This window comes from Somniosus microcephalus, chromosome 6 (genome assembly GCF_052327205.1).
Source record: "Somniosus microcephalus isolate GS21.2 chromosome 6, FLI_Smic_1.0, whole genome shotgun sequence".
Classification (NCBI taxonomy): domain Eukaryota; kingdom Metazoa; phylum Chordata; class Chondrichthyes; order Squaliformes; family Somniosidae; genus Somniosus; species Somniosus microcephalus.
The window spans coordinates 241,289,996-241,314,966 of NC_140992.1; the positions used below are offsets into that span (position 1 = coordinate 241,289,996).

Here is a 24,971-nt window from a genome sequence, read left to right on the forward strand (position 1 = left end):
GTCGCCTAGCTCGGACCCCTGCTCCCCAGCGGGAGAGTCCCGCCTCCAGTCCGGCCACCTTCACCTCGGAGGAGGTGCGCCAGTTGGACCAAATGGCCGAGGATTCAGACCGCCGCCACACAGAGCTCATGCAGGTGGTGGGACGGATGCCTGAGGCCATCGAGTCGCTGGCGACCAGTGTGCGGGAGTTTGGGGCATCAAATGCCGAGAGTGGCCGGATGATGATGGAGGTAGTGGAACGGATGCCTCCGGCGATGGAGTCGCTGGCTGATGCCGTCAAGTCAGTGGCGGATGTGATGCGGTCGCAGACCAGGGCAACAGGGGCACTCACTGCTGCCACACGCGCTGCCTCAGCCAGGCATCGCCAGGACACCCGCCGCGCTGCAGCAGCACAGCGATCCGCCCTTCGGCTGATTGGTGCAGATCGTGCAGTGTGTGCCCGGGCGAGTGCCAGCGTGCGACATCACCAGCCAGCGCCTCCAATACGCCAGCTTGCCCACATTGCGCCATCCGTCGCCGCCACTCCCCCAGTGGAGCGTCAACAGCAAGCGGCTGGAGCTGATGGTGGGCATGCACATGTGCGCCAATCAACAGCCGGCCCCTCGAGGCCCAAAGCCCGTGTAGGCCGCCCCCCAAGGCCATCTGGCGGAAGGACATCTGACCCTCAGGCGCCTTCCCCCAGCCCCGCAGCAGCCACTGGGCAGAGCTTGCGGAGGAGCAGCAGGCCGGGCAGGGGCGCCAAAAGGCTGGACAAGGTCTCGCCCTCGCGGGCCACTAAGTAGAGGGTGTGGCCAGCTTTCATTTTATATGGCGGTGGACATCTTTATTTTGCCCATGGTTGTTTTGTTTATGGGTATGTTTTTTGCGTTAAGGCCGAGGTTGAGGCCTGGTTTGTTCAAATGTGGAGTTACTCCTCCCCAGGTTGTGGGAGTGAGTCGTTTGTTGCACTTTTTGTGGGGGCCGTTGATTGTTTTTGGGATTCATGTGGGAAGGGGTTTCATTTTTGTCAAATATAAATTTATCTTTATTCAGACAGTGTCCATGGTTGTTCTTGTTAGTCTTTGTTGCCTTCGCCGGCTGAGGGCTTGCGGAGCGGCTGCATTCATCTTGCTTCATGGCCACAAGGCATTCCCTGACAGGGCTTAGAAGTTACGTTCAATAAGCTGGCGACGGACGGCCCTTGGACCTTTGTCGCTCCCTCCTGGGAACGTACTCCTCCTCCTCCTCCTGCTCCTCCTCCTGAGGTGGTGGTCCAACGTCAGGTGGCAGTGCCTGAATCCTGCGGAGAGCCAGGTTGTGTAGCATGCAGCAAACGACGACAAATTGGGAGACCCGGTGCGGCGAATACTGCAGAGATCCGCCGGAACGATCAAGGCAGCGGAACCGCTGCTTGAGGACCCCAATAGTTTGCTCGATGATGTTTCTGCTCCTTTGATGGCTCTCGTTGTATGCCTCTTCAGCAGCGGTCCTGGGCGCGCGGAGCGGGGTCATGAGCCAGGTACACAAAGGATAGCCTTTGTCCCCGAGTAGCCATCCTCTTGGGGGAGGCTGTGCCTCGAACATGTCATGCACAGTACTCTGCCGCAGGATAAAGGCATCGTGGCAGCTGCCTGGAAAGCAGGCATTGACAGCCAGGATGCGCTGCTTGTGGTCACACACCAGCTGCACATTGAGAGAATGGTAGCCCTTCCGGTTGCGATACTGCTCACCATGCTCCAGAGGTGCCCGCAAAGCCACATGCGTACAGTCAATGACGCCCTGCACCAAGGGGAAGGCCGCGAGTCTAGCAAATCCCACTGCACGCTGATGCTGGCTCTCCAGGGCCATGGGGAAGGAGATGAATTGGCGTCTCCTTCTGAAAAGGGCATCGGTCACCTGGCGGATGCAGCGATGCACGCCGAACTGGGATATGTTTGCTATGTCCCCAACAGCGGATTGGAAGGAGCCGGTGGCATAGAAGTTCAATGCCACCGTCACCTTCACTTCCACCGACAGAGACGTCCTGCACCTGAGCTTTGGACGCAGATCTCTGCGAAGCAGGTGGCAGATCTCTGCAACCACCTCCTTTCGGAATCTCAGCCTTCTTACACATCGCGCGCCACTCATGGTGAGGTAGGAGCGCTGCTGGCGGTATACCCTGACTGGGTAAGGCCTATGTTGCCGACGCCTGTTGCCCCCTCTGCCTCTAGCCAGGGCTGCCCCTCTGACCCCGCGTCTGCGAGCAGTACGCACATGGCGCTGAAACTCCGCTTTGGCACCCCATGCAACCCCCATCAAATGCTGGCAAACAGTCAAATTTCCAACAGGGCACTTGCAGCGCTTTGGCCTGAGTCCAAAAATACCTGAGCTATTGCTGCACGAAACCAGTTAGCTCTCCTCCTTGTTGTGTGTCCAGAAATCCGTTGCACAAGAGTGTTTGCTGCAAAATGGCTGCCCTTTATACTGCAGGGTACGTGCCCTTTAATTTGCGCTCCCTGGGGCCCGCGTCGGCTGTGTTGCGTTCCATTTTACAAATGCTCTGGCCGCCAGCCGCACAATGGGGCGGTCCGACTGAAGTTTGGAATCGGGGCGCGCAAAGGGCGTTGCACGAGGATGTGACGTCATTTTCTGCGCGCGCAGCCGGGCGGGCGCTAAACTTTGCGCCGGCGCTAAGGGTCAACTTAATTTGGAGTGAGGCGCAAACTGCGCTGTGCCCGCGCGCTACACGCATAGCGCTCGAAATTCACTTCTCTTAAGGCGCTAACTGCTGGCGCAACCAACTGAATTTCTAGGCCCTGGAGTACTGCATACAGTTTTGGTCTCCTTATTTAAGGAAGGATATACTTGCATTGGAGGCAGTTCAGAGAAGGTTCACTAGGTTAATTCCAGAGATGAGGGGTTTGACTTATGAGGAAAGGTTGAGCAGGCTGGGCCTATACTCATTGGAATTTAGAAGAACGAGAGGTGATCTTATCGAAACATATAAGATACTGAGGGGGCTCGACAGGGTAGATGCAGAGAGGATGTTTCCCCTCGTGGGGAAATTTAGAACTCGGGGGCACAGTCTCAGAATAAAGGGTCGCCCCTTTAGAACTGAGATGAGGAACTTCTCTAATGAATAGAATAAAGTCTATATGCTTGTAGTTATGAATGTTCATAGAACTTGTAAAATCTTGTCCTCTTGCGCTGGGGTGGATGAATTGGCTGTAGTACATTCTGAGATATCAGAGTGATGAAACTCTCTGTATACGTACTACACGTTCCTCCTGGATCCTCTGCTCCTGCGTAAATTCACCTTCTGCACTGGTAGCTGTGTCTGGATTTGCTGTCTTAAATCTCACCTCCCTTCATCTCAAGGAGACTTGTATGTCTAATTAACACTTATATCTGCCTATTATAGTTGAACAATTTTAACTAACCTTTTTTACTGTTGGAGATGTGCTCCTGATTTTAGAGACTCCGACGTATACTAGATAAAGTACTCCTATACCTTGCACTTCTAAGACTTAAGGACTAAGCATTGAACATTAAAGTCTGAACTTTAGAATTGAAAACACTATCTTATATATCCTTCATTTCCAAAGAAAGCTCAATTCTATTGACCAAGCTAAACAACTGGTATTAGAAAAGTTCACCTCATCCAGCCCCGTTGGTACCCTGATAACCTCCTAATCAATGAGGCATGTCTTTGCTAACAAAGGAGATGCACATAGGTCTAGACATCTTTGTCACCTGTGATGAGCTATCTCCAGGCCTTGATAGCTTATCTTCTATCCCTAGTAAGGAATGATTGGTTTGTATAAGAAGTCACGCTCTAATTAGCATTAGCCATTTCCTTAATATTCAGTCTACTGACTTCATTTCATGACACATTTAATGCAATTATTTGGACATTTCTTCTATAAGAGCCACAAAGAATTTTGAAAGAAATGTCTAAGACTTGGTCTAATTGTTAATATCTGTGTCTGTCTTCCTCAGCAGCCTTTCTAAAGTAAAAAAATAAACACTTGAAAACAGTTACCTCAAAAAAGTTTTAACATTCATTGTCCAGCTTTGAAATGATTTGGAAAAACAAACACATTAACATTGCTATAACCTAAGGAAAGACACACTTCCAGTTTTTGCACAGATAGAATTCTACTGCTTCATGCTGGGAAATTCTCCATACATGCCAACTGTGACATCCTGGGAATCTCACGTACAGTAGCTGGTAACTCCCTTCAGCTGCTAGTGATAGCTCGAGGTTATTGAGAAACAAGCCCCCTGCCCAGTAAAAACATGAATGAAGTTACTCAGATATATAAAATACTACATGATGCATACATTTAACAACAAGTCAATGTTTTTGGAATGTTTGAGACCTCATTTTGAGGTTAAGGACAAGGATCTCAAGGTTGATCTGTAGAGGCACAGAAAGCCAATGGAGCCTGCTGAGGATTGGAAAGAAAGATGGGGCTTTGAACAAGTATGGAAATAGGCAGCAGGATCCTGAATGAGTTCTAGTTTTGGAGGGAGGAAATTGTGAAAAGCTGCTAGTAAAATATCAGAGAAATCCAGCATTGGGTTGATAAAGCATAGATTAGAATCTCGGCGACAGTGGGGACGAGGTAGGGACAGAGGTGGTTGATACTGCAACAGCGGTCTTGGCATTGAAATGGATGTGAGAAAGGAAGCTCAGCTGTGACCTACAGGAATAACTTGGATGACTGGAGCCCTTTTTGAGGAGTGTCTGCACCACTTTGACGGAAGCATAACAAAGCAAAGCAGAAAAGTCCCCTTGATTACTGATAACTGTGGCTCGTAAAGTGCGTGTAAATATGACAGAGCTGATATTTTAACCACCAAACACGATGGGGGCAATTTTAACCTAACTCTCCAGTCGGGAAACTGACAGGGATTGTGTGCAACGCTGGTTTGACACCCCACCTGATTTTGGTGCTCCACCTGATCCCGTCGGTTTTCCACCAGGTGACTTGGGTTAAAATTACTCCCAATGTGTGTGCAGCCAATGGATGCTGGTGTGATTTATGTTTTGAAACAGCACTATACCAGTAATGTTTGGTGGAAAAAGCGATTGCCGTGCATGCTGCAAGGCATGCCATTCTCACTGGATGTTCTGTAGGCAATGCACATGTTCCATTCGTTATGGGAAGAGTTTGAAAGCCAACTGCTTTTAGCACTACAGGTAGAGTATCCCTTATCCGAAAACCTTGGGACCAGCTGTGTTTCGGAATTTTTCGGATTTCAGAACAGTATATTTATTATGAGACTGGGAAACTCTGAACATTAAATTAATTTGGTAATTAGTATTTGTATTTAATATAAATTTTAAAAGTTCAGGCTACCTCTTGCGACTGTTCCGTGTCTCATTCCCCTTCCTGCTTCTCTGTGCTGCCGCTCACAGTCTGTTTACAGCTCCCCCTGCTCCATGTCTCATTCCCCTTCCTGCTTCTCTGTGCTGCCGCTCCCAGTCTGTTTACAGCTCCCCCTGCTCCGTATCTGAATTCCTTGACTTAGCGGGGGTCTGGGGCTCGACTGCCGCCGCCAGTTGTGGGAAAGCCGGATATCGGCTGACTCCTACGCTAAGCTGGCCCGCAAATCAGGTCAGAAAAGAGGCAGCGTGCAGGAATTCTTGTTCTGGGCCCCGGAGGACCACTCCTGCTACTCTAGGGCCCACAAAATAAAAATGTTAAATTTGCTGAGCCAGTTTTTGAACAGCCTCTAGCATGCTCTTTAATGACCGCTGGCTAGACCGCTTAATGTCTGACGCCTCACACCTGCGTGGGTCAAGCATCGGCCGCGTCGGGTCATGTTTGGCGCCACTCGGGTCATGTCGTGCGCACGACTTACGCTCCACGAAAAAACTTTCGGTTTTCAGAGGTTTTCGGTTTTCAGAAGTGTGGATAAAGGATAGTTTACCTGTATAAACCAACACAGGCAATAGCTGCATCTAACACTGGATCCCACACAAGCACCGACAGTCAAGTCTGAAGCAGTGAGCTCTTTGAGCACAAGTTCTCTGTTGCAACTGCCAGCAGACATCAGTTTTGCATCTATTGTTAATGTTGATAATAAAGTCCTGACGTCCTAATTGCTGACTGACACTGACATTGTTGGTGCCAAGTGGAACGATGCTGCTGCTAATGGGATTGAGAGCGAAAATGAAGCCCAAACGAGTGGCTCCAGCAAGCAAATGGAGGTACGGTCATGGTGTCTGGTTATGTGCATTTGCTGAGAAAGTGACAATTAAGCCAGATGTTCTGTGGGATTCTTCTCTTCAGTGAATAGAGTTGACAATTTTGTAGACAAGAAGCAAATTACAATCACAGACTATTGTGTGAAAGGACTGAACTTTGCTTTGTGCAGCTTGTAGTGGTAAAGTTTCAGTCATATGAACTTTAATAGTTGCTGTTTGATTGTTTGAAGCTTTATGGCGTTTTTACATGTTCCTGTAGTGTATGGTGTGCTGTTCCATTAAAATTTCATTAAACTCAGTTTGTTTACACTGCCAACTAATTAGAATTTTTTTGCATAGAAAGCAACTTTGAATTAAATATCAATAGACTGCGGGTGGCTTTGAGATCTATCAAAAAGGGATGGGCACATTGGCTTCTTGCTAAAGATTATTGTATTCTAATTTTCACTATTTCTAAGATTATTATCTATATATAAAAATAAGTATTGTAGTGCCATCTTATACCACACGAGGGCTCCAAACTGCTTTTGCAAACGCCCAAGTACTTGATAGCAGCGTTGTAGCCTGGATCAAATTTTTAACGATCTGTTCCCTAAGTAACAACATCAGAGGAGCCAAACTGTTCACACATGCGCGGGAAGTGATGTCACCGGGGACCGGCGCATGCACAGGAATTTTACATCGAGTTTACAGCACAGAAGCAGGCTATTCGGCCCAACTGGTCTATGCTGGCGATTATGCTCCATGCGAGCCTCCTCCTGCCCCTCTTCATCTAACCCTATCAACATACCCTTCTATTCTTTTTTCCCCTCATGTGCTTATCTAGCTTCCCCTTAAATACATCTATGCTATTTGCCTCAAATACTCCTTGGGGAAGCGCGTTCCACATTCTTACCACTCTATGGGTAAAGAAGTTTCTCCTGAATTCCCTATTGGATTTATTAGTGACTATCTTATATTTATGGCCTCTAGTTTTGGACTTCCCCACAAGTGGAAACATTTTTTCCATGTCTACCCTATCAAACCCTTTCATTATAAGAACTCTATCAGGCCACCCCTTAGCCTTCTCTTTTCTAGAGAAAAGCGCTCCAGCCTGTTCAGTCTTTCCTGATAGTTATAACCTTTCAGTTCTGGTATCATCCTTGTGAAGCTTTTTTGAATCTTCACCAATGCCTCTACATCCTATTTATAATATGGAGACCAGAACTGTTCACAGCATTCCAAGTGTGGTTTAACCAAGATTCTACACAAGTTTAACATCACTTCCCTGCTTTTCAGTTCTATCCCTCTAGAAATGAACCCCAGTGCTTGGTTTGCATTTTTTAATGGCCTTATTAACCAGTGCCGCTACTTTTCCTGATTTGTGTATCTGTATCCCCAGATCCCTTTGCTGCGCTACTCCATTTAGACTTATTTTCCAAGCAGTATGTGGCCTCTTTATTCTTCCTACCAAAATGCACCACCTCACACTTAGGAAATTAATTTACCATTTACACGCCCATTCTGCAAGTTTATTAATGTTTTCTTGTATTTTGTCGCATTCTTCCTTTGTATTAACTACACCCCCCAATTTGGTGTCACCTGCATATTTAGAAATTGTACTTCTCATTCCCGAGTCCAAATCGTTAATGTGAATGGTGAACAACAGTGATCCCTGTGTAACACTGTTTCCCACATTTTGCCAGTCTGAGTAGCTGCCCTTAACCCCTACTCTCTGTTCTCTGTTTTATAGCCAGCTTGCTATCCATTCTGCTGTTTGACCCTGAAAGGGTGGCTTCTGGTGGATTAAGGCTATCCTCTTCAGCTATAGCTCACAAAGCCTCTGCAGTCATAGAATCATATGGCACAGAAGGAGGCCATTCAGCCCATCGAGTCCGTGCCGGCTCTGTAGAGCAATCCAGTCAGTCCCATTCCCCTGCTCTATCCCCGTAGCCCTGCGAATGTATTTCCCTCAAGTGCCTATCCAGTCTCCCCTTGAAAACATTGAGGCCCCGATTTTCCCCCAGCCATCAGGCATGTGTGGGGGGGGGGGAAATCCCGAATTTGGCGGTCCCGACACCATCCCGCCCCACGTAAGTTTCAAGGGAGGCAGGTACCCGCCCCGCACTGGGACCCGCCGAAACCAGGCGGGAAGGGATTAGTGCCAATTAACTGCCTGTTAACAGTTAGTTAACAGGCAGCTTTTAGCCTAATCGCTATTTTGAGGGGTTTCGTGTGGGTTTCCCGACGGCTCCAAACCACGCCAGGTTAGAGCAGGCGGGCCGTCGGGTTGAAGGAGTTGGAGGGGTCGCGATGTCGGCGCTCAGGTGAGTGATGGGTGCATGAGTGTAAAGGTAAGTGCGTTTGGTGTGTCTAAAGTGTGTAAAGAACTTTTACTTACCTGTACTTACCTTCACAGCCTTTCTTCCTGTAGCCGTTGGGAGCCCATCACACCCGGAACTTAAAGCTGAACGGCTGCGATCTGTCAAAAGTGACAGCCTTCAGCTTTGAGTGCCAGTAAGAGTTCTAACTGAGTCTGTGCAGAATGACTCATGTCAGAACTCAGACTGTCAGTGTTTCACAGCTTCAAACAGCTGTGAAACACTGATATTTCATCTGTCAAAAACTCTTGACAGATGAAATTGCAGTCTGTGATGTCACCTTTTGCCGGGTGGCCCTTAATTGGCCTGCTGAGCCCGCTGGGCGGGCTCAACAAGGTTAATCAAGGGAAAATCGCGTGGATTGACCGGACGTCGAAGTAGGCGGGTCAAAAACCCAAAAGAGGATGTCCCACCTTCTTCCGACAAAAAATCTACCCGAGTGTCTCCGCTTTCACCACTTCTGTCGGAAGCTAATTCCAGGTCCTCACCACTCGCTGCATAAAAAAGTTTTTCCTCACATCCCCCCTGTATCTCTTGCCCAAAACCTTAAATCTGTGTCCCCATGTCCCTGTACCATCAACTAGTGGGAACAGCCTTTCCCCGTCTAGCTTAACCAAACCCGTCATAATCTTGTACACCTCTATCAAATCACCCCTCAACCTCCTTTGTTCTATTGAAAACAAATCCAGCTTCTCCAACCTGTCCTTGTAGCTAAGATCCCCCATCCCCAGAACCATTCTGGTAAATCTCCTCTGCACCCTCTCAAGGGCCTTCACATCCTTCCTAAAGTGTGGTGACCAGAACTGGACGCAATACTCCAGTTGTGGCCTAACCAGCGTTTTATAAAGGTTCAGCATAACTTCTCCTAGGACACCTGCTGAACACAGGTGCGATGTTTTGCATACATCCACACAAGTAACCATTGGCTTATTGAAGGAGTATTTTAGATGCTTGGATTGATCGGGAGGTGTCATGCAATACAGCCTGCTAAGGGTTGAAAGATTGTTGTGTGCTGCATGCTGCACAACTTCGCCCTGCAAAGAGACATAATCATGGAGATCCTATACGAGAAAGGCCCTCAGGTGTGTGTCAGCTGCAGTTCAGTGGGTAGCACTCTCGCCTCTGAGTCAGAAGGTTGTGGGTTCAAGTCCCACTCCAGGGACTTGAGCACAAAAACCTGCCCCCGCCACACAGTACTGCCCCCCGATTATCAAAATCCACGACAAGGCCTTGGACAACGTGGACCACTTTCCATACCTCGGGAGCCTACTGTCAACAAGGGCAGACGTCGATGACGAAGTCCAACATTGCCTTCAGTGTGCCAGTGCAGCCTTCGGTTGCTTGAGGAAGAGAGTGTTTGAAGACCAGGACCTCAAACCCAGCACCAAGCTCATGGTCTACAGAGCAGTAGTGATTCCCGCCCTCCTGTATGCTTCAGAGACATGGACCATGTACAGCAGGCACCTCAAAGCACTGGAGAGGTACCACCAACGCTGCCTCCGCAAGATCCTGCCAATCCATTGGCAGGATACGCGCACCGTCAGTGTTCTCGCTCAGGCCAACATCCCCAGCATCGAAGCTTTGACCACGCTCAATCAACTCCGATAGACGGGCCACATTGTCCGCATGCCTGATACGAGACTCCGAAAACAAGCGCTCTACTCGGAGCTCTGGCACGGCAAGAGAGCCCCAGGTGGGCAGAGGAAGTGCTTCAAGGAAACCCTCAAAGCCTCCTTAAAAAAGTGCAACATCCCCTCCGACACATGTTGAGGTATTGGAGAGAGTTGGTGGGAGGGTCTGGATGCATTGGAATCCTATGAGACATCACCATGATCTGTGCCCATTCAAAACATGCCCCTGCTGTTGGACACATTCTCACCATGCTCATTGCATGGTGTAATGGCACTAATGAAATCAGTGAGTCCCTGCTGCATGATTCTGTCTAATTATCCCCAAGCTTCTTGAAGACGGAAGAGATAACGGTTTTCACACTGGAACCCAGGGCCCAATCTGACCATCTGACTGCTCTTAGATCCTCTAGTGGAGGGAAGGAGGTTCAACTGCAAATATCCCTGCAATTGCCACAAGTAAGGTGGACTGCACTGTTGCAAAATCATTGTACAAGTCTGAGCATATATGACTAGTGAACTCATCCAACCAAGCCACCACCTGCTGCACAATGCTTCACACAGTCCCTAAATGCCTAAATGACTGCACTAATGCTTAGAAAGTTTCATTAGTCACGTGAGGATGCAGCTGGCCCTACGGACAGCAGGTTCCTCCTCTGCCACTGCCAACTCATCCTTCTCATTTGTGGATATCTCACCCAGTGCATCCCTCTGTACCATGTCTAAATCTCCTCAGGTGGATGTATCTCTGCTACCTCCAAATTAAACACATCCTAAAAGACCCAACCACATTCAAAAAACTCAGATGCATGCCAACTACCTTGGAACTGTACCTCCGCTCCCCAACAAACTCCAATAAATGCATTTCCACCCCCCCGCCATGCTTGCCACCCGGTCAAAGGGAACAGGATCTAGGTACCAGGCAGTCTAGAGATCTTTCTTGGCAGTCCACATGCCCCAGACCATGTCCCAGGGTCAGAATTGGACCACAAACTAAAGACCTCTCCCAGCATCCCACAAAGTCTGGAAACCCTACCCTGAACGTAGACAGAATCCTTGATAGTCCCCTGAATTAAACCTCAGCCAAACCCAGGGACTCGTGTGTTATTTTGTCAGTAAATGTGAAGTGGTACATTTTGGTTAAAAACAAATAAAAGTAATAATTAAACTTTGAATTTTTAATGTTTTTTTTTATTCACAGATTGTGGCAAGGCCAGCATTTATTGCCCATCCCTAGTTGCTCTCGAGAAGGTGGTGGTGAGCCGCCTTCTTGAACCACTGCAGTCCGTGTGGTGAAGGTACTCCCACAGTGCTGTTAGGGAGGGAGTTCCAGCATTTTGTCCCAGCGACGATATATGTCCAAGTCAGGATGGTGTGTGACTTGGAGGGAAGAAGACTGGGTGATGCAGAAGAGCAGAAGAATTTGGGGGTTCAGTTTCACATAACTTTAAAAGCAGTACCTCAAGTGGATGATGCCATGAAAAAAAGCGAATGGAATGTTAGGTTTCGTGGCAAGAGGTATAGAATATAAAAGTTGAAATGGTAATTGTGAATCTATATAAAAGGTCAAGAAGACCACAGTTAGAGCACTCTCTACAGTTTTGGCCAGACAATGGGAAGAATGTCGAGGCAATGGGATGTTACAGTGCAGATGCACATCACGTTGTCTGATGTGAGGAAATAAAAATACAAAGACAGACTTGAAAAAAGACTTGTTTTTTAGAATAGAGACGATTACCGGGTAATTTGATAAGAAGATTACAAGGTAATTTGATAAGAAGATTACAAGGTAATTTGATAGAGGTATGTCAGATTATGGCAGGGTGGTATAGGGTAGATAGAAACAGATTGTTTCCAGTGATTGATGGGTCTAGAATGAGGACATAAAGATATAAGATTAAAGTAAGAGATTTAGGATATTAACGGGGATTTTTTTTACACAGAGGCTACGGAATGCACCACTGGAGTTAATGATTAAAGCAAAGACGATGTCAATATTTAATAGCTCAGATAGATGGTTGAAGGAAAGGGGAATAAAGGGATAGTAACATGGATTGTTTGGGTCAAACAGCCTGTTCGAATGTTGTAATGTTTACATAATTCTATGAGTTATGAAATAATCCTGACTCTTAAACAATATGTAGTTCCTAACCTGTACACAGACATACACAGAGGGAGCAGCGAGGCGAGGTGAGGCGGAGCCCGGCTTAAAAACCGGCTCCACCAACGAGGCCCGACCACAGGGAGCAGCGAGGCGAGGTGAGGCGGAGCCCGGCTTAAAAACCAGCTCCACCAACGAGGCCCGACCACAGGGAGCAGCGAGGCGAGGTGAGGCGGAGCCCGGCTTAAAAACCGGCTCCACCAACGAGGCCCGACCACAGGGAGCAGCGAGGCGAGGTGAGGCGGAGCCCGGCTTAAAAACCGGCTCCACCAACGAGGCCCGACCACAGGGAGCAGCGAGGCGAGGTGAGGCGGAGCCCGGCTTAAAAACCGGCTCCACCAACGAGGCCCGACCACAGGGAGCAGCGAGGAGAGGTGAGGCGGAGCCCGGCTTAAAAACCGGCTCCACCAACGAGGCCCGACCACAGGGAGCAGCGAGGCGGAGCCCGGCTTAAAAACCGGCTCCACCAACGAGGCCTGACCACAGGGAGCAGCGAGGCGAGGTGAGGCGGAGCCCGGCTTAAAAACCAGCTCCACCAACGAGGCCTGACCACAGGGAGCAGCGAGGTGAGGCGGAGCCCGGCTTAAAAACCAGCTCCACCAACGAGGCCTGACCACAGGGAGCAGCGAGGCACACCAAATCAACAGCAGAGGAGAGAGGTAAAAAGTAATCAGAGTGTGACGTCACCAGGGAGCAGGTAAGTGATTGGTTGGTGAGTATTTCTCTCTTTTCAATACAAGCTTGACTTCTGTGGTGTTAAATTTCTAGGGTCTCTGGTGTAGTGGGGACAGTTGGTAAATAAAGTGCCCTAGAGTATACCTGTAACTGGGGTATTGAATAAATTTTTTAATTAATTAAAGGAGTAAGTCATGGCAGGAGAGCTCAGACCCGTGTTCTGCTCCTCTTGCTCCATGTGGGAAATCAGGGACGCTGCCAGTGTCCCTGACGACCATGTGTGCGGGAAATGCATCCAGCTGCAGCTACTTGTAGACCGCATTGCAGCGCTCGAGCTGCGGGTGGATGAATTTTGGAGCATGCGCGATGCTGAGAGGGTCGTGGATAGCACGTTTAGCGAGTTGTTCACGCCTCAGGGTAGGGCTGCACAGGGGGTGACCATCAGGCGGCGCAACAGAGGCAAGCAGGAAGTGCAGGGAACCCCTGCGGACATCCCCCTTTCAAACAAGTATACCAAGTTGGATACTGTTGAGGGGGATGACTCACCAGGGGAAGGCAGCAGCAGCCAGCTTCCTGGCACCAGGGACGCTTCTGCTGCTCAGAAAGGGAGGAAAAAGAGTGGGAGAGCAATAGTGGTAGGGGATTCTATCGTAAGGGAAACAGATAGGCGTTTCTGTGGCCGCAAACGTGACTCCAGGATGGTTTGTTGCCTCCCTGGGGCCAGGGTCTGGGATGTCACTGAGCGGCTACAGGGCATTCTTAAGGGGGAGGGGGAGCAGGCAGAGGTCGTGGTCCACATTGGGACCAACGACATAGGAAGGAAGGGGGATGAGGTCCTGCATCAAGAATTTAGGGAGCTAGGTAACAGATTAAAGAGCAGGACCTCAAAGGTTGTAATCTCTGGATTACTCCCAGTGCCACGTGCTAGTAAGTATAGGAATGGGAGGATAGAGCAGATGAATGCGTGGCTAAAGAGTTGGTGTAGGGGGGAGGGTTTTACTTTCCTGGATCACTGGGCCTGCTTCTGGGAAAGGTGGGACTTGTACAAGTCGGACGGGTTGCACCTGAACCAGAGCGGGACAAATATCCTTGCGGGGAGGTTTGCTAGCACTGTTGGGGGGGGTTTAAACTAACTTGGCAGGGGGATGGGATACAGAGGGGAGCTGAAATAGGGGGTGATGTGCTGCCAATTATAGAGAATAAAACAAGTCAACTTGGTAGACAGGGCAAATATATAAGGGCAAGGCTGGATGGCATCTATTTTAATGCAAGGAGTCTTGCAAATAAGGTGGATGAACTGAAGGTGTTGATAAACACATGGGAGTATGATATTGTTGCTATCACGGAGACATGGTTGAGGGAGGGGCAAGACTGGCAGCTCAATATTCTGGGGTACAGAATCTTCAGGCGAGACAGAGGGGGAGGTATAAGAGGAGGGGGTGTCGCAATATTAATTAAGGAGTCAATTACTGCAGTAAGGAGGGATGATATATTAGCAGGGTCCTCTAATGAGGCCATATGGGTGGAGCTTAAAAACAAAAAGGGGGCAAGCACTTTGCTGGGAGTGTACTATAGGCCTCCAAACAGTCAGGGGGAGATAGAGGAACAGATATGTAGGCAAATCTCAGAGAAATGTGCAAATAATAGGGTAATAATAATGGGGGATTTCAACTTCCCCAATATTAACTGGGATAGTCAGAGTGTGAAAGGCTCAGAGGGTGTAGAATTCTTAAAGTGCATCCAGGAGAGCTTTTTGAGCCAGCATGTAGAAAGTCCTACAAGAGAGGGGGCGGTACTGGACCTAATTCTAGGGAATGTGGCCGGCCAAGTGGAAAAAGTGCTAGTAGGTGAGCACTTTGGTGATAGTGACCATAATATGGTAAGATTTAAGGTGGTCATGGAAAAGGACAGGGATGGGCCGGAAATAAAGGTTCTAAATTGGGGGAAGGCCGATTTTAATAGGATAAGGCAGGATCTGGCCAAAATGGACTGGGATCAGCTACTTGTAGGAAAATCCGCATCGGAGCAATGGGAGGCTTTCAGAAGGGAGATTGAGATCATACAATGGCAACATGTTCCCGTAAAGGTCAAGAGTGGTTCCAAAAACCACAGGGAACCTTGGATGTCAGGGAATATACGAGAATGGATTAGGAAAAAAAGGAGGGCTTTTGGTAGATACAAAAGGCTAAAGACGGAGGAAGCCCTAGAGGAGTACAAAAAGTGCAGGGGGATACTTAAAAAAGAAATTAGGAGATCAAGGAGGGGCCATGAAATAACACTGGCGAGCAAAATAAAGGAAAATCCGAAGATGTTTTATAAGTATATTAAGGGTAAGAGGATAACTAGGGAAAAAATAGGGCCCATTAGGGACAAAAGTGGAAATCTGTGTGTGGAGCCGGAAGATGTAGGAGGGGTTCTAAATGAATTTTTTGCATCTGTTTTCACTATGGAGAAGGACGATGTAGACATAGAAATAGGGCGGGGGGACTGTGATATGCTCGAACATATTAACATCGAGAGGGAGGAGGTATTGGCGGTTTTAGCTGGCCTAAAAATGGATAAATCCCCAGGCCCGGATGAAATGTATCCCAGGCTGCTGTGTGAGGCAAAGGAAGAGATTGCGGGGGCTCTAACACATATATTCAGGACCTCTCTGGCCACAGGGGATGTGCCAGAGGACTGGAGAACCGCTAATGTAGTACCATTATTCAAGAAGGGTAGTAGGGAAAAACCGGGGAACTACAGGCCAGTGAGCCTAACATCAGTGGTAGGAAAATTATTGGAAAAAATTCTGAGGGACAAAATTTGTCTCCACTTGGAGAGGCAAGGATTAATCAGGGATAGTCAACATGGCTTTGTCAAGGGAAGATCATGTCTGACTAATTTGATTGAATTTTTTGAGGGGGTGACTAGGTGTGTGGATGAGGGTAACGCAGTGGATGTGGTATACATGGATTTCAGTAAGGCCTTCGATAAAGTCCCGCACAGGAGACTGATCAAGAAGGTAAGAGCCCATGGAATCTAGGGTGCCTTGGCACATTGGATACAAAACTGGCTTAGTGGCAGAAGGCAGAGGGTGATGGTCGAAGGTTGTTTTTGTGACTGGAAGCCTGTGGCCAGTGGGGTACCACAGGGATCGGTGCTGGGTCCCTTGCTGTTTGTGGTCTACATTAATGACTTGGATATGAATGTAAAAGGTATGATCAGTAAGTTCGCGGATGATACAAAAATTGGTAGGGTGGTAAATAGCGAGGAGGGTAGCCTCAGTCTGCAGGACGATATAGATGGGTTGGTCAGATGGGCGGAACAGTGGCAAATGGAATTTAACCCGGAAAAGTGCGAGGTGATGCACTTTGGGGGGACTAACAAGGCAAGGGAATACACAATGAATGGAAAGACCCTAGGCAAGACGGAGGGTCAGAGGGATCTGGGTGTGTAAGTACACAGATCCCTGAAGGCGGCGGAACAGGTGGATAAGGTGGTAAAAAAGGCATATGGGATACTTGCCTTCATTAGCCGAGGCATTGAATATAAGAGCAAGGAGGTTATGATGGAGCTGTATAAAACACTGGTTAGGCCACAGCTGGAATACTGTGTGCAGTTCTGGTCGCCACACTACAGGAAGGATGTGATTGCGTTAGAGAGGGTGCAGAGGAGGTTCACCAGGATGTTACCAGGGCTGGAGCGCTTCAGCTATGAAGAGAGACTGGGCAGATTGGGTTTGTTTTCCTTGGAGCAGAGGAGGCTGAGGGGGGACATGATTGAGGTGTACAAAATTATGAGGGGCATAGATAGGATGGATGCTGAGGAGCTTTTTCCCTTAGTAGAGGGGTCAATAACTAGGGGGCATAGATTCAAGGTAAAGGGCAGGAGGTTTAGAGGGGATTTGAGAAAGAACTTTTTCACCCAGAGGGTGGTTGGAGTCTGGAACTCACTGCCTGAAAGGGTTGTGGAGGCAGAAACCCTCACAACATTTAAGAAGCATTTGGATGAGCACTTGAAATGCCATAGCATACAAGGCTACGGGCCAAATGCTGGAATATGGGATTAGATTAGACAGGGCTTGATGGCCGGCGCGGACACGATGGGCCGAAGGGCCTCTATCCGTGCTGTATTACTCTATGACTCTATGACTCTATGACACAACCCTAAATACAGGAAACTCTCGATTTACCGGCACCTAAATAACTGGAAATCTCTGTTAACCGGCAAAATTCAGGAGTAGGTTCAGGTAAGTTTTACTTCATATTAGTGGCAGTTCCTGGATCTGTGGCTGTGTAATCGGGGTTCCTGCACTTGTTGCTAAGCAACAGGGATGCTTAGTCTGTGGCCGGAGTTCCTGCACATGTTGCTAAGCAACAGGGAAGCCTGGATTCGTTGGTGTATGGAGCTCTCTACCTTTTAACTATACCTCTCTGTAATCCAGACTTTTTGATAAACCGGCACCACGTCGGTGCCGGATAATAAAGAGTTTCCTGTATACCAATATATTCATCTGTATATACTGTGTGACAACACTGCACTATGGCTTTACAAAATATATGTTTGTATTTTAAATTAAAAGGGAGAAAATAAATGCCTGAATTTTTCTTCAGACACAAACTGTATCTCAGTTTGGAGCCTTGAGCTTTAATCGGAAACTTCACCTGACCTTTGGTGTTGGAATTCCAGGTCTTGTTGCAACATTTTAGGTGTAGGTTTGTGTGTGAGAGAGAGCTGCATCATAGGAATTGTTCTCACTCTGCATGAGAGGAACTATAATACCCAGAGACAACCAGGAAATCCTCGTCTGGGTAGAGAGGGCCAGAGAGTCTGGTTCCTGTGAAGAAATTGTGTGTGTGTGAGAGGGCGAGAGAGAGAGTTGCACAATGGAAGTTGTACTTTTCACTCTACTCTTGTGGAACTACAATAGCCAGAGTAACTGTGAGGTATGAGTAACAGAAAAAAAACATTTTTTTCAGCTTTTATATAGTTTAAGCCATTAAATAAATCAGTCATTGGAGGCATCCAGACAATGGAAGGATGCAGTCAAAAATGTAAGGAATGGACTTTCCACGTGGAATGCTACAGAAATGGCCTAACCAGGCACCAATGCCTGTATCTTCAGGATTTCTATGGTGGGAGATTGGAAGAATCCCTGTGGAAATTCTATCTCTAAACTTTTCTTTGTATTCATATTGGGGCAGTAATTCCTCCCCAAACGCGTGAGTACGGAAGGGGTACTCACGCGTCTGGCCGGAGGAAATGCCGGTTTTCAGGATGCACGGCGCATGCGCTGAAAACCGGCATTTCCTCTCCTCTAACCCAAGAGGTGAAGAGGCTAGCGCGTGCGCTGTAGGGGGCAGCGCGTGCGTCTTGGATTTCCTCTGTTTTGGGGGATTTGCGCATGTGTAAAGGCCTCCGGTCTTTACACTTGTAAAAAGCACACGTAAGTATTTATTTTTACAGGTAAGTGGTGTTTTAGTGCAATTTAGAAAAAAATTTTCCACAGGTTTATTATTTTAAAGAATCTACAATAAGGTAAGTTTAGTTTTAGACCCTTTTTATTAAAAATTTATTTTTTTCAAAAAAAAAAATTGTTTAAATTATTTTTTAAAACTTATTTATACTTAATTTAATGATTGGGATGTTTTTTAAAATGTTATTTAAAGTTTAAGTAGTGTTTTGGGGTGCAGTACTTTTCATGAGTTTGACAGTTCTTACTCTCAAACTTATGAATGAAGTTTCCCCTCCCCTGATTGGCTGAACAGTGCTCACCTGATCCCAGCCGCACAGGTCAGGTTAGCACAGCGCGCCGACATCGGAACCGGGCCACTGACAGGAAATCCACTGCGGGCCAGGTTTCAGATGTCGGCGCGCCGGGTAAGTGCACATCGGGGGCTTGCACGCGCGGCAAGCCCCCGACACCAAGTTCTGGGCCATAGTCTTTTCTGGGTAGTTTTCATGTTTAAGGGCTGCTGTTGTACCTTTATCACCTTATTCAACTCTTACACTAATAAATAGTGTGCTAGGTAAACTAATGTGACAACTGTCGGCAACAGCACCAGTGGTGGTCCATTATTGTTCTGATAGCCATAGCCAGTTCTGCATTGATTCTTAACCTGTTCATAAGGAATAGGCTCATCATCTCCAGTAGATTTGGATTTAACCTAAAAAAACAAACAGAAACAAATATATATTTTAACTTTTCCAGTTAATTGCCATGTAGAACTTACTCCTTGCTTAAAGTGTAACTCTAACCTAAAATACTAATAGCAAACTTTTTGAAATAGTAGCAAATAATGAATTCTATGGTAATAAAATTCAGAGGTTTAACATATTGAACATGTACCTTCAATGCTATTGCCAAATTTATGTTGATATCCCTCTATCTAATGGACTGTTCTACAGAGGGCATCATGCAAATCATATTATATGTATAACCCTTTATATTACCCAGTGGGACATCGAATATAAAAACGGAAAAGTGATATATATTTGGCATTAACATTTAAGCTAAGACTTGGAGTGCTGCAATTGAATTATTTTGCTTAAAAGCTCTTGTCCTAAGTCAAGCATTATGCTTTGGGGCCTTGACTAGATGAAAAACGAGCATTTGGAACTGGTCCCATCCAATCAGAAACCAATAGTTACAATAAGGGGCCTGCCTCCAAAATGGATGGTGGGGCCTAGGAGACACAGAGAAAAAAATGAGTACATGAAGTTACTTTAAAGAAAGTTAAAAGAAATTAAAATAGGGTACTGAAATTAGAAATATAATAAAAGAAAAGGCAATATCTAAATAGAATACGGAAGCGAGAATAGGAAAAAGGAAGCCACGGTGAGTAGAAGTAAAAGTTTAATTTTAAATGTTTTATTTCAAATTATTTTTTAATTGCTTATTTTAGTTTGATAGGCTAATATTATACATTTTCTCAGTTGTAATACACTTGACTTTGATCATAAATTTGAGGGTTTAAACCACCAGGTTCTGAGCATATAAACTAGACTGATATTCCAGTATAGTACTGAAGGAAAGCTGCATTGTCAGAGGTGTCATGCTTCGGATGAGATGTTCGGGTCAAAGCAGCCCGCTTGATCGGCACCCCATCCACCATCTTAAACATTCACTCCCTTCACCACTGGTGCAAAGTGGCCGCAGTGTGTTCCTTCGACAAGATGCACTGCAGCAACTTGCCATGGCTACTTCGACAGCACCTCCCAAACCTGCGACCCCTACCACCTAGAAGGACAAAGGCAGCAGGCGCATGGGAATACCACCACCACCTCCAAGTTCATGGAACTCCCTACCTAACAGCTCTGTGGGAGTACCTTCACTACACGGACTCAGCGATTCAAGAAGGCAGCTCACCACCCCCTTCTCAAGGGCAATTAAGGATGGGCAATAAAAGCGGACGCTGTGAATGAATAAATCAAAAAATAAAATTTGACCAATCCCCTATTATCAGCGGGAAGTCATGCTCAAAGGGAGTGCAGAATTGATACATTCATTCTGATGAGCCAAGGCCCTCTTCCGGTGGATGTTAAAAATCCCATGGCATTATTTGAAGAAAAATAAGGAGCTCGTCTTCCCTCAGCCAACGCCACTAAAAAATAAATTAATTTAGCTGCTGCTAAATGTATCTTGCTGCCTGATAGATGGCTGCTACTTTTACCTAATGTGAGTGTAAGAGACAAGGCTGAAATGTTTGCAAGTGTTTTCAGCCAAAAATACTGAGTAGACGAGCCTAATTGGCCTCATCCCAAGGTTCCCGTCATCATAGATACCAGTGTCCAGCCAATTTGGTTCACTCCACGTGACATTAAGCAGCAGCTGAGTGCACTAGCCACAGCAAAGAGTTTGGGCCCGACAACACTCTAGCTGTAGTGCTGAAGACCTCTACACCAGAGATAGCCAATTCTCTAGCCAAATTGATTCAGTTAAATTATGACAGTGGCATCTATGCAACAATCTGGAATACTGTTCAGTTATATCCTAATCACAAAAAAAGGATAAATCTAACCTGGCCAGTTACCATCCTATCTTCTTCCTCCCAATAAACAGTAAAATAATAGAAGGAGTCATTAATAGTGCCATCAAGCAATAGTTACTCATCAATAATCTGCTCATTGACACTCGGTTTAGGCTCCACCAGAACCACTTGGCTCCTGACCTCATCACAGATTTGATCCAGGCATCGATGCAAAAGCTGATTGTCAGAGGAGAGGTGAGAGTAGTTGCCCTCAGTATCAAGGCAGCATTTGACTGAGTATGGCACCAAGGAGCCTTAGCAAAATTGAGGTTAATGAGAGTCAAAGGGAAAGTCCTCCAGCTGTTGGAGTCAATACTGACACAAAGGAAGATGGTTGCAGTTGTTGGAGACCAGTCATCACACCCCCAGGACATTGCTGCAGGCGAGCTTCAAAAAAGTGTCCTTGGCCCAACCATCTTCAGTTACTTCATCAAAGACTTTCCCTTTATCATAATGTTTTAAAATCTAACATATACGTAAATGCCAACCTAGAAAACTGGCAAAGGTTGACCAGATTCAGTGCTACTATCTACTATCTTGCACTTCCCACTACTGTCAGTGCATGTATCCAATTTCATAATAGATAAAAGCTGAATGTATAGCTTATCTAGGTTGCAAATGATTATTTGATTCTCGCGAACCCTTGATCCACTACTACAGAATAAATTGTAAGTCAAAAGCTATTATATTCCAAATCAACTGCACACTTTTGGCATCACAGGCTGGATAGTACTGGCACAATCATGGACTGCTGAATAGTTAATTCTCATATCTTATTCAAAAGGGTAACACATTGCCATGAAGAGAATAGAGAGCGAGAAGTTGCTGGATAGACAAATAGGACTTGTAATGTATATACCTTTAAGGGGGGAACTATCTTTTACAGCTCATGTATACTGCAGTACCGGCAGTGACCACACCTGTATATAGCACTGAGTAGTAATCTGTACAGATCAGTTCCCGTGTGAGCCACGTTGAGTAAACACCTGTTATACCGTTCTCCTGCAGTCTGTGTCTTATTATACACAGACACAACATTGGCGACAAGGCAAGTTCGAACCTACCTGCAACTCTGCATCACCTCCCAGGGATTAGTTCCTGGAGATCAGTGGATTGGCGGTCAAGGCCAGAGACTCGGGCGTCGACCACGGGCAACCGCCCAGTCATCCAGCAGAGACTCGAGAATTGCGGGGGAGGCTGTCGAGAGCCAGGCTTGGCTTTCCAGTTGAGGTGGTCCAGCGAAACGGGCTGGCAACAGGTAGTGCGCAGACCCTTCCCGGACAGCGGCGGGCTAGAGCCCGACCGAGCGGCACAGCAAAGGGCCGAGCAGCGTTGACGGGGGAGAGAGAGGGCAGAGCGCACAGGGCGCAGCCGGTGTTCAGGGGCCGAGCAGCATCGAAGAGAGGGAGAGAGAGACGCGCAGAAACCCGCGAGGTGCCGCCATTACCACGAGGACCGCCGAGAGCAGCGTTGGCAGCAGCGCAGGAGAAGTGCGTGAAACCTACAGGGCGCCGCCATTGCCACGAGAACCGCCGGGAGCGGCGTTGGCAGCAGCGGGGGAGGAAGGAAAGCGCGGGAGACGCCATTTTAAGCCATTGGGAGACGCCATTTTAAACCACACCCAAAATGCCGAAGAGTGGCAGTATCACCGCGTTTGACAATGAAGTCGAAGATTGGACGACATATGTCGAACGAATAGAGGTATACTGCCAGGCAAATGAGGTGTCAGATGACAAGAAAGCGTCGGTATTGTTAAATTTAATGGGTGCAAAGACGTATGGGTTATTACGAAATCTAGTAACCCCAACGAAGCCAATGGAAAAGAGTTTTGAAGACATAGTAACGATACTACAGGAACATTTAAACCCCACACCGCTGCTGATAGCAGAAAGATTCAAGTTTCACAAACGGAACCAGCATAAGGATGAAAGCAATGCTGATTATTTAACAGAACTGCGCAAACTATCGACACACTGCCAGTTTGGAGCGGGACTGGCAGATACCTTAAGGGACAAGTTTATGTGTGGGCTTCAAAGTGAAGGAACCCAGAAACGGCTTTTATCTGAAAAGGACCTTACGCTGGACAAGGCTTTCAGCATTGCGGTATCATATGAAGCAGCAGCACGGGGCGCTGCAGAGATACAACAGAGACCGCAAGAATATGGCACAAACGAAATGTCATATAGAACAGAGAAGTGCTATCGCTGCGGCAGAACAACACACGACCAGAATGATTGATGGTTCAAAGACAAAGTGTGCAGACAGTGTGGAAAAGTAGGACACATAGCACGAGTCTGCAGGTCGGGAAAGAAAACCAGCAATAAGAAACCTACCAAAGAAAAGTACAAGAAGGTACATAAGATGATGGAGAATAGTTCAGACGAACAAAAGAGTGATAACGACTCCGAAAGCAGGGAACTGAGTTGTCTGAAACTACATAATGTGATCACAACGGAGGATCACCGAACCATTTGGGTCACTCTCAAGATAGCAGGAGTCCAGGTAAAGATGGAATTGGACACAGGATCAGCCCTAACAGTCATAAACCGATGGGACTACGAGCTATTCTCACATATACCCTTGAGAGACACAAAAATTATTTTGAAGACGTACACGGGGCAAAAAGTCTACCCCAAAGGAAAAATAAGGGTGACCGTTATATATAACGGTAAGGAAACACCAAAACTAGACTTGTATGTATTGCAAGATGGAGGACCACCATTACTGGGACGTGAATGGATCCGGAAAATACAACTGGATTGGCATTCCATACAGGCACTGACTGTGGCTGACAAAAAGGATGACGACGTCACACCTGGGCGACTGTCAAAGATCCTAACTGATGCGAAAGAAGTGTTCCAGCAAGGACTCGGAACACTAAAAGGCATGACAGCGACGGTTAAAATTGAAGAAAACGCAAGCCCAAAATTTTTTAAGGCCAGACCGGTACCTTATGCGATCCGCCCAGCCGTTGAAGCAGAGCTGGAGAGTCTGGAACGTTCAGGTGTACTGTCCAAGGTAGACTGGAGCGAGTGGGCTACACCCATCGTCCCGGTGATGAAAAAGTCGTTGAGCAGCACACCTGGGGAACCAAGGAAGGTTCGCATCTGTGGGGACTTTAAGGTAACAGTGAACCCGGTCCTTCACACCGTACAATATCCACTTCCGCGGATTGAAGATATTTTCGCCTCGCTATCTGGAGGGAAACGCTTCACGAAGATTGATCTGGCCCAGGCGTATCTTTAAATGGAGGTAGAAGAAGCATCAAAAAAATACCTCACAATCAACACCCATAAAGGTCTCTACCAATACAACCGGCTGGTATTCGGGGTAGCATCAGCTCCGGCTATTTGGCAGAGGGCAATGGAACAAGTCCTGCAAGGGATCCCAGGGACCCAGTGTTATTTGGACGACATCCTGGTCACGGGCGAAAATGACAGTGATCACCTTGCCAACCTGGAGCAGGTGCTCACTAGATTGCAGGAATATGGGCTCCGAGCCAACCGCCCCAAATGCGAGTTTTTTAGAAAACAGATCTCGTATTGTGGCCACGTTATCGATAAAGAGGGGTTACATAAGTCCCCAGAGAAGATTGAGGCAGTAGTCAAGGCTCCAGCACCGGAAAATGTGTCACAACTGAGGTCGTTCCTCGGGCTGGTAAACTACTACCATAAGTTCTTGCCAAATTTGTCTACAATACTACACCCACTGAACACCCTACTGCAAACTGGGGTGCCATGGAAGTGGAGTGACGAATGTAGATGAGCTTTCCAGAAGAGCAAAACACTAATCACATCGAAAGAGGTATTGGCCCATTACAACCCAGCATTACCAATTCGGTTGGCATGTGATGCGTCACCCTACGGCATTGGAGCGGTGCTGTCGCACAAATTCTCGGACGACTCAGAGAGGCCAATAGCCTTTGCGTCACGATCACTAACCTCAGCCGAGCGTAACTAC

At 47.2% G+C, this 24,971-nt stretch overlaps 1 protein-coding gene across 1 annotated transcript in view; it reads right to left on the reverse strand.

The window, feature by feature from the left end:
* Nucleotides 1–16,900: 16,900 nt before the first annotated feature.
* dpep1 (dipeptidase 1) overlaps nucleotides 16,901–24,971 on the reverse strand; it is a 97,449-nt gene continuing 89,378 nt past the window's right edge. Inside the window, exon 10 of the mRNA XM_085991641.1 lies at nucleotides 16,901–19,148. Coding sequence (XP_085847767.1) covers nucleotides 18,987–19,148 — 162 coding nt within the window. The 3' untranslated portion in view covers nucleotides 16,901–18,986. The remainder of the gene's footprint in view (nucleotides 19,149–24,971) is intronic.